This window comes from Myzus persicae, unplaced genomic scaffold (assembly GCF_001856785.1).
Source record: "Myzus persicae strain clone G006 unplaced genomic scaffold, MPER_G0061.0, whole genome shotgun sequence".
NCBI lineage: Eukaryota > Metazoa > Arthropoda > Insecta > Hemiptera > Aphididae > Myzus > Myzus persicae.
The window spans coordinates 102,090-110,492 of NW_019103443.1; the positions used below are offsets into that span (position 1 = coordinate 102,090).

The 8,403-nt window shown below is 28.4% G+C and overlaps 1 protein-coding gene across 1 annotated transcript; it reads left to right on the top strand.

Moving 5' to 3' along the window:
• Positions 1-310: 310 nt before the first annotated feature.
• Positions 311-7,865, top strand: LOC111034545. Its single transcript, XM_022315818.1, has 2 exons — positions 311-450; positions 6,872-7,865. The coding sequence occupies exons 1-2, from the start codon at positions 427-429 to the stop codon at positions 7,343-7,345; spliced, it is 498 nt and encodes a 165-aa protein (XP_022171510.1). The 5' UTR covers positions 311-426; the 3' UTR covers positions 7,346-7,865.
• Positions 7,866-8,403: the final 538 nt, after the last annotated feature.

Consider the following 8,403-nt stretch of genomic DNA (forward strand, 5'->3'; position numbering starts at 1 on the left):
TTCATGTTCTTAAATTATTATTTAAATATGTTTTTAAACTTTATCATATTTTAATTACGTTGCGACGACGATGATACACTTTTGAATACAATTTAAATATAAAAAGTTTATAAACTTTTTACTCCGTGGTCATACATAACGTCGGCACAATGGATTTGAAGACAGTGTGAGGACTGTTTAAAAGAGTAAATACCAAATATACAGGTGTAATATACATAGGATATATTATAGTTTCCCGTTCCATAAACCCAATTGTAGTAGGTACGCAATGACGCTTCATAATACTGCAATATTTCTACATAGCCAACAGCTAAACAAACACGGAAAATACAATTGCACGAAAAAAACATTAAAAACCAAAGAAAAAATCACTTTGTTTAAGATTTCATATGTGATGTATAGTGTTATAAACAATAAATACTTGACATGATATCGTTTGGAATAATGACGGTAAGTTAATTTTTAATTTATAGTTTGACTAGTTCTGTTTCATGTTAGAAATGAATTTACATTAACCTTAATACTTAGTTTGGAACCACTGCGTTGTTTTAGTTCAATATGGTCAGAATGTTATGTAGATGTAAAAGCACATGTTTTTATAATATAGGCAATAGGCATTAGGCATACTACCGAGCGTAGCACGTCTATAGAAACATTAAAGCGGTACTCTATCGTGGTTCATTAATTGTTTTTATTTAGTTCATCAACATTTTTTACCAAAAACTGTATATGTGTATCTCGTAGTTTTTATTTTGGGATATTTTTCAACATTAAATAAAAAGTATTTTGAATTTTGTAAAACAACAAATAAATTCATTAAGAGGACGCCACTCTGGCATTTGTTGTCTTCGTCTTCCAAACGTCCAACATTTCCCATTTTACATTCCAAATTTCAAATAAAACATTTTACTCAGTAATCTCTAAAATTAGAATGAATTTACCTCTTATAAAATTTAAAGATAAGAATATTATCTGGGTCATCTAGGAGGATTTTATTGATATTATCATTTTAAAATAAGTTATGATAATTTTAAAATGTTCAAAAAATATACACATTTGTCATTTGTCTCAAAAGAGTGTTTTCAAAAACCATAACTAGGTATAATATGTTTCAAACTTTGAACCAATATTCAAATATCATGCTCTCGTAGGTCCAATTCAAAATAATAATGTGTCTACAAATATTATAACATAATAAAATAAGTTTTCCGTTATCATAATAAAATTGATATTTAAACCATACTTCTAAATTGGGACTTACTATATAGATATATCCGTTATATATACATATATATATATATATTGTTTCCATATAACGGAACCCTTAATTTAAAAGTTGTTGTTAGTACTGATTATAAATCGATTTTACAATGCAGGCCGTTCTAATTTTAATAAACACATTAACTATGAGCTGTGGCTGATAAGTACCGGAATTATTGTCATTAAATTCATCATTGACTGAAAAAATATCCGGATAAACGTTATTTCAATATAAAGCCAATATTGAATGTACCTGCAGTTTAATTTGATCGGAAAAATCTTTATTGACTTGTCACATTATCCTTAATTCCTAAATATTTACGTTATATGATGGTACATATAACTAGGTATGTAGTATGTATGTATATATATATATATACAAAGGTATGCATAATTAATTTACACATTGAAAGTATTAGTACCTACAACCTATCTATACATTATTGTATAGGACCCATATCAAAACAAGTGATAAATTAATTAAATCGTATTAAAAAATGTCAGCTACATCAGAAATATTAATAAAATATTTTAATATCAATAAACTTTTTCGATATACAACAGCCTGCAGATTGTTTCATAACAAATATTTTCATAATATATTATATTGGCATAGTTGTTCATATATTTTAAGATTTATGCGTGGGTAAAGTACCTATAGCATTATATTTCTGTGATCGCGGGTTACGGTCAGTATTGTAAGTTGCAACGAAATAAATAATTAAACAACGTCAGTTGTAGTTGGTAGGTGCTTACAGGTATTACAGCCTATATAGGTTAAAATTATAACTACTTTGGATAATTAAGCCAGGACGAAATAATAGCTATAAAATAGTATAGAACTTTATTCTATATAATCTGTATCAGTTATTTTCACTTAGATGAACGTAGTATTTTCGGAAGCACAATAGGTAGATACATGCATGGTTGCATATATGATACATGATATTATAGTCCATGTTATACATTTTATATACATAGTGTATTATGTGGTATACTGATACACAATATTTTATTATTATACATATTATTATTTGGCTATATATAACATTGAGTACGATCTTAATGTTCTCGTTGAAATGTTACAATATACAATACGCAGGTACACAACGCTTATGACGTAAAACATGTTCTATACTTATCTATATAATACCTATATTATTATTGTAATGGGTAATTTATTTTCAAATGGAAACACTCTGGTACATAAAATTATAAGCCTATTAAAACAAAACATTTATTGAATCCGTTGTAATATTGGTATTGGAAAACTAAAAAGCGGAAAAAGCATGTAGAATTCATTCATCCATACGATTCAAACTGTTCCTACCAAACACACACACACACACAAGTCAAAACGACAACATTAGAGCAATACCTACGTGTCCAAATGTAATATTTTTTAGTTTTAGAAAAATATTCAACGTTTTTAATCAAATAACGAACAGGGGAAGTCACTCTGCTATATTATATTGACGTATATATTTCGAGTTTACCTCGTCAATAAGTAAGCTATACAGCTGTAATGAATGTATCCACTCCGCTGTTAAGTTTGAATTCAATGATAAATAATTGCACACGAAAAACAATTCTGAGCTGAGAGGTGAGTGAGCCGTTATTATTTATATGTAGATATGCATTATAATTTATTTGTAGGTACATCGGTACTATCGTAATTAATTAATATTATTCGGTTACTTTTTAGTACTAGAGTGATATTGCGTAATAATTTATGAATGTTGAACTATTTTTCGCCAAAAACGACACCTAATATAATATATATAATACGCATAATAAAAATATATTTAATAAACATTCCAAGTTTTTAAAATTTCAAACAACTAGATTCAATGATCTACCACAAACAGCCTTCAAAGTTAAAAATTGAAATATTTTTACTGATCTAAAAGGCAATGATAAATTCATTGCTCCAATAAGTAGAACTAAAACATGAGTTACTTTTATTAAGTTAGAAGCTGATTTAGTTTTCATTTGAGTACTGGAGTATATATGTATAAAATATAAAACAAAACATTTAAAAAAATAAATACCTTGAAGTACCGTATCACTACTTGAAGCCTTTAATATGCCATCATTTGAAAAAAAAACATATCACCCAGTATTATAAAATTGGTTTTTTCGTAATTGTTAATTTAGTGTTTCAAATTCCAATATGCTTCTATAAACAATAAACTAATGAAGTAGGTATTTAATATATTATTTTTTAATTCTTTTGAATATTGGACTTTTAATTAATGTTTTACAATCTGTAAAGCCATTTTTATTTTCATTAAATTCATAAACTTTTTTGCTTGAATTCAATTCATTGTAAATTATTATTATAATTTATAATATAGTTTACAATAAATATGCGATAAATATATTTGTAATTAAAATTTAAAATCATTGATTTAGAAATGGAATTTGTTACAATCAACAAACTGGGAACTGCATATTAAATATTTATAATACCTACACGTTAATTAATTTTCAATTTATATGTATATGCATAATACAATATACGTATCTATTAAAATATTGGTACTATATAGTATATAGTATCTAAAAATTAGAATAATTGTATATTATAACTTACGTCATAAACCTACTTTTACTTACCGTTGTTGTATACATTATTATTTAAATTATGTTTTAATTCTTGAAACTAATTTTCTTTTTTATCTTTAAATTAAAGTATTCATACAATTAATTAAAATACATATAGGTATAAAGTTTTTTTAAATACATTTTTTTGAGTAGTTATTCAAAATAAAGTATTGAAGACCTACATGATTATCTGAAATCGTGTGTATATAGTACAGACGCATAAAACTGCAGATCTTACATTTTAAAAATGATTTTAATAAAAACGGTTGCTGCTTATAATCTAAAAGCCATAAGTGTGACGTACTTCAATAGTTCAATAGACAATAACAAAATAACCTAAATGATTTTGGGAGGAGTTTTCTCATCTCCCTTTATGCATTGGGCCTCATGTATAATACATATTTGTAATGACAATTCAAAAAATTGTAGCTCTAATTATTATTTAAGTATACACAGATCAGTAAGTTTAGCAACAAAGTGAAAAATCACTCTTCCCAATTTCACTTTCCTGTTTTTGGTGCCTTTTATTTAATGGTTCGATCGTTTATAAAGTCAGCGCTGATTGTATATAGGTATAAAATAGTAGATTATATGATATTATTAAAAATTATGACAATAGTATAATATGCACAGTGTATTTAAAATACAATTATAATTTTTATTTAAATAGCGCCTTTGTTTCATTGTTTTTTAAAATGAAATCAAAGTATGATTCGGAAATTCTAAATACAATAAATTATAATAAGCTATATTATATTATACGCTGTTTATAAATGAGTTAAAAATAAAATATCCTTCCATCATAGTATAACCAACAAAATCGGTACCACAACAAAAGAATAATAAGACTAGGGGTGAACTATCGAAATATAATATTGTACACATTGTACAGAGTGCTGAATGATACATTTAATGGATATCTGCAATATTCATTTTTTTCGTTGTGAATTTGTGTGGTTTTTTTTACTTTTTTTAAACGGCAATCAATATTGATTTCATATTGTTCTAAAGCTGAATACTTTTCTAAAAATGTTGAGGTATGATTATCGAATATTAATCGAAATCTAGATGGGTAAAGGGTACTTAAGAATTATCGTGACTTCCAAGAATACATTTTAGTCATTTTTAGTTGATAATAGCTGAATTATTTGTCACAGTCCAGCTTTTTTAATTTTCACCGAAAGGTTGAAGAGATTATTTTTCTAAGATTAATTGTTGGTATCATTATTTTTAGGTTTTGATTAATGTAATTTTTTTATATTTTTGTGTCTAAAGACACATTAGTGTTTATTATGTAGTAATATTATCTATCTTAGTTATATACTTATAAACAACTAGCGTATTGAAGTCGGGTTTCTATGTATTATTTATATTAAATATTATACTACATAATACAAATAAACTATAATATTTGCCGTTAAATAAGTACTTATAAATATTGTTAGCCAATTTTAATAAAAAGTCATGGGGTGGGTATACGATACCCAAATCTCCCTCCCCCCGTAATTACACAGATTGATCGTATACAAATAATATTTATCATTGAATTCATATTAATTATTACATTCATATTCCATTACTACAGTGACTTACTTATGTCACGCCTACTAACTGCACTACAGCAGAGCAACTTCTCCGGTTATTTAAAAAAAACCGTCAGACATTTAAAATACTCTATTCGTTTTACTAATGATGAGTAGATCTGGATTAGAACGCCTCATCGATCGAAATTAGGTTTTCATATTGTCATGTAGGTACGCACCTTTTGGTGATATACCTCTATCGACACTTAAGTTACCAGAAGACCATACATTAACCCGTTACAAATCAGATTCAAGGAGTACGGCCGAATCGAGTGACTACTCAAACAAAACATAATATAATTTTATTGGTCGGAAACACTTTTATTAAAATATAAATGATTTAGATAAAATACACTTAGCCCGTACTACGGTCGTCACTTTTCGCGTACGATCGTCGTACACTTGTACCTATCTCTCCGTCGAATATCTCAACGACTACGGGCGTGTGGCAATGTTATATAGTACATTCATGGACGTAAATAGGGTCCACAAGTGCATAGGGCTTGAGCCCAAAAGGTTTCAAGAACAAAAATATTGGGAGATTTGTCTTCTGCCCACTACTTATCTACACTCAATTGTATCTATGATACTGATACAATTCAAAACTATCACAAATTAAATGTAAATTAATTTTTTGAATTATTGTAAAAAATCAAAGCGTTTTATACAGTTATAGCAGTCATAATATACCTATATATTACATATTATTATATTATTATACATAGTTAATTTCATTATAATTGCATCCTTCTTTCCTTCTCAGAAAACTTGTTTAAAATTTGTTCATTATCAATTTGGTTAGATAACTCTCTTTCTATGTTTATAATACTTAAATCGATAAACCTATCTTATTCCATATTGGACCTTAGATAAGTATTTATTCTTCTCATAGAGGAAAAAGATCTCTCACACGTTGCCAAGCTTATAGGTATAGCTAATGCGTCAGTAATACGGTATATATGTTCATGTTCCATACATTATTAGTTATTACTTATTACGTTATCACTTATCAATGATATTTATAATTATATTTATAGCTATTACCATTGGTTATAATTTATATAATTAATATTATAAATATAGATTTTAAATTATGTAATTCATTATTACAAAGATAACCTAAATGATTAAATATTTTAGGGAGGGCTTAAGATGACTCAGGGCTAAGCCCCCCTATTTACGTCCATGAGTACATTTTATATCACCTCAGCACATCTCGCTTCACAGGCATGACCTATCTTAATATTTTAGTCGCTAAAAACTATTACCACCTACAATACATACCTATATTAAAAATAATATTATGTCGACGACTGCCCCTACAATATCTATAAGACAATATCTTCATCCTGGTCCCTCAATAAATGAAAATCATGGTCCAGCTTCATATAAACGTACTAACGCGTTTCTATGTTCCACAGACTTTACTCGTGGCGTTGGCTTGTCTTGTGCATTACGACCTGTTGGGCTTGTTTCTGGATCATCCGTACGCTCGGCGCATCGTGTACATACACAACGGACAACACCAACATCAACCCAGGTTTGAGTTCGACCACATATGGATACCGAGACCGGGTACGGACCCGAGTACGTTACATTTTCTACCTCTGCCGGTAACCGTGCAAGACGCCGGTGGTAAAGGCGAGGGCTACTGGACGGACTCGGACGACGATGTCGATGATGCCCATAATAACCGTAGTACCATCGATGGTAGACTTTCCCGCCAAGATGCCCACCAACAAGAGCCTGCACCGGATACCGTGGTTGACGGTGTTCCAATCACCACCACGACCGAGGTACCGGATGACCGCGACGACAATAACAACCAGAACTACAACAGCGACGACGACGATTACGTTGCTCCAGGACATGAGTGGGACGATGACGTTTTTTGACGTGTTTCCTACGCCGGTTCGACGAATTTTAGCGACGTTCTTATATCGCTATAATTTATTAAAATCGATCTAGTAACTATTTATATTACATATAGGTTAAGTGTGTAAAATATTATTAAATTTGTTTTTGTGAAGCACCTAAACAACTTCTTCGTGTTTCGTATCGTGTCGTGTCGTGTCATGGGAACATTTAAATTGATATAAATGAAAATGGATGATTAATATAATATAATTAAAATGTATTTATCATTAAAATTGCAATGTGTATATAGTATAATAGTAGATGTAGATAATAACATTGTATATACCTACTTAGTAGCGAAAAATATCAAGTCCCTGCGAATAATATTTGTTTACAACAAATAATAACAATCGTAGACACAATTATAGCAATTTTGTAAAAATGTTAGCTTTAAAATGTATTTTTTTTACTGAGAATTAATAAAGAGTCAACCTTATAGATGCATACCCAAATTATTCATTTAATTCTCAAATGATTTTCAAAAACCATAAAAATAAATAGTTAGTTTTAAATACATTTTTTCACCATCAATTTTTTTTTTTTTTTTAAAGTTAACAAATTGGCTATTTTTAACTTTCTCTAACGAATCTAATCATACCTTTAATTATCACTAGAGTTAGGATTTTGGTGACTTTTGCACTTTTTTTCTCTAGTGTTATACAATTCTAACCAAAAACTAAATTTGTTTCGTAATATAACAATTTGAAATATGTAATTTTTATTTTGCATTTTTTGTGTTAAATGCATTTTATTACATTTTTAAGGTCATTTTTACGTAATATTACGTTCATTTTGTGTATATATACTAATTTTTGTTTATTTTAAGATTTTTTAATATGTGTTGTAAAGGTAATCCCAATTAGTACCTATATAATATAGGCAATTACCTACTCCAGTCCATTGATAATGAAAAAGTAGTATAATTAATTGTTGATTTATTCGATAAGATTAAATATCGAACGAACCCATAACTATTTAGGTATACAATAGTAGCTTTAGTAGTGAATTCGACACGTACCTATGTGGTTCTACCGAT

What these genes read in the sequence shown, in the direction of transcription:
- LOC111034545 (XM_022315818.1), top strand. Translation starts at nt 427, where the DNA reads ATGATATCGTTTGGAATAATGACG. An exon ending in TATCGTTTGGAATAATGACG is followed by an intron (nt 451 to 6,871) that starts GTAAGTTAATTT and finishes TATGTTCCACAG; the next exon opens with ACTTTACTCGTGGCGTTGGC.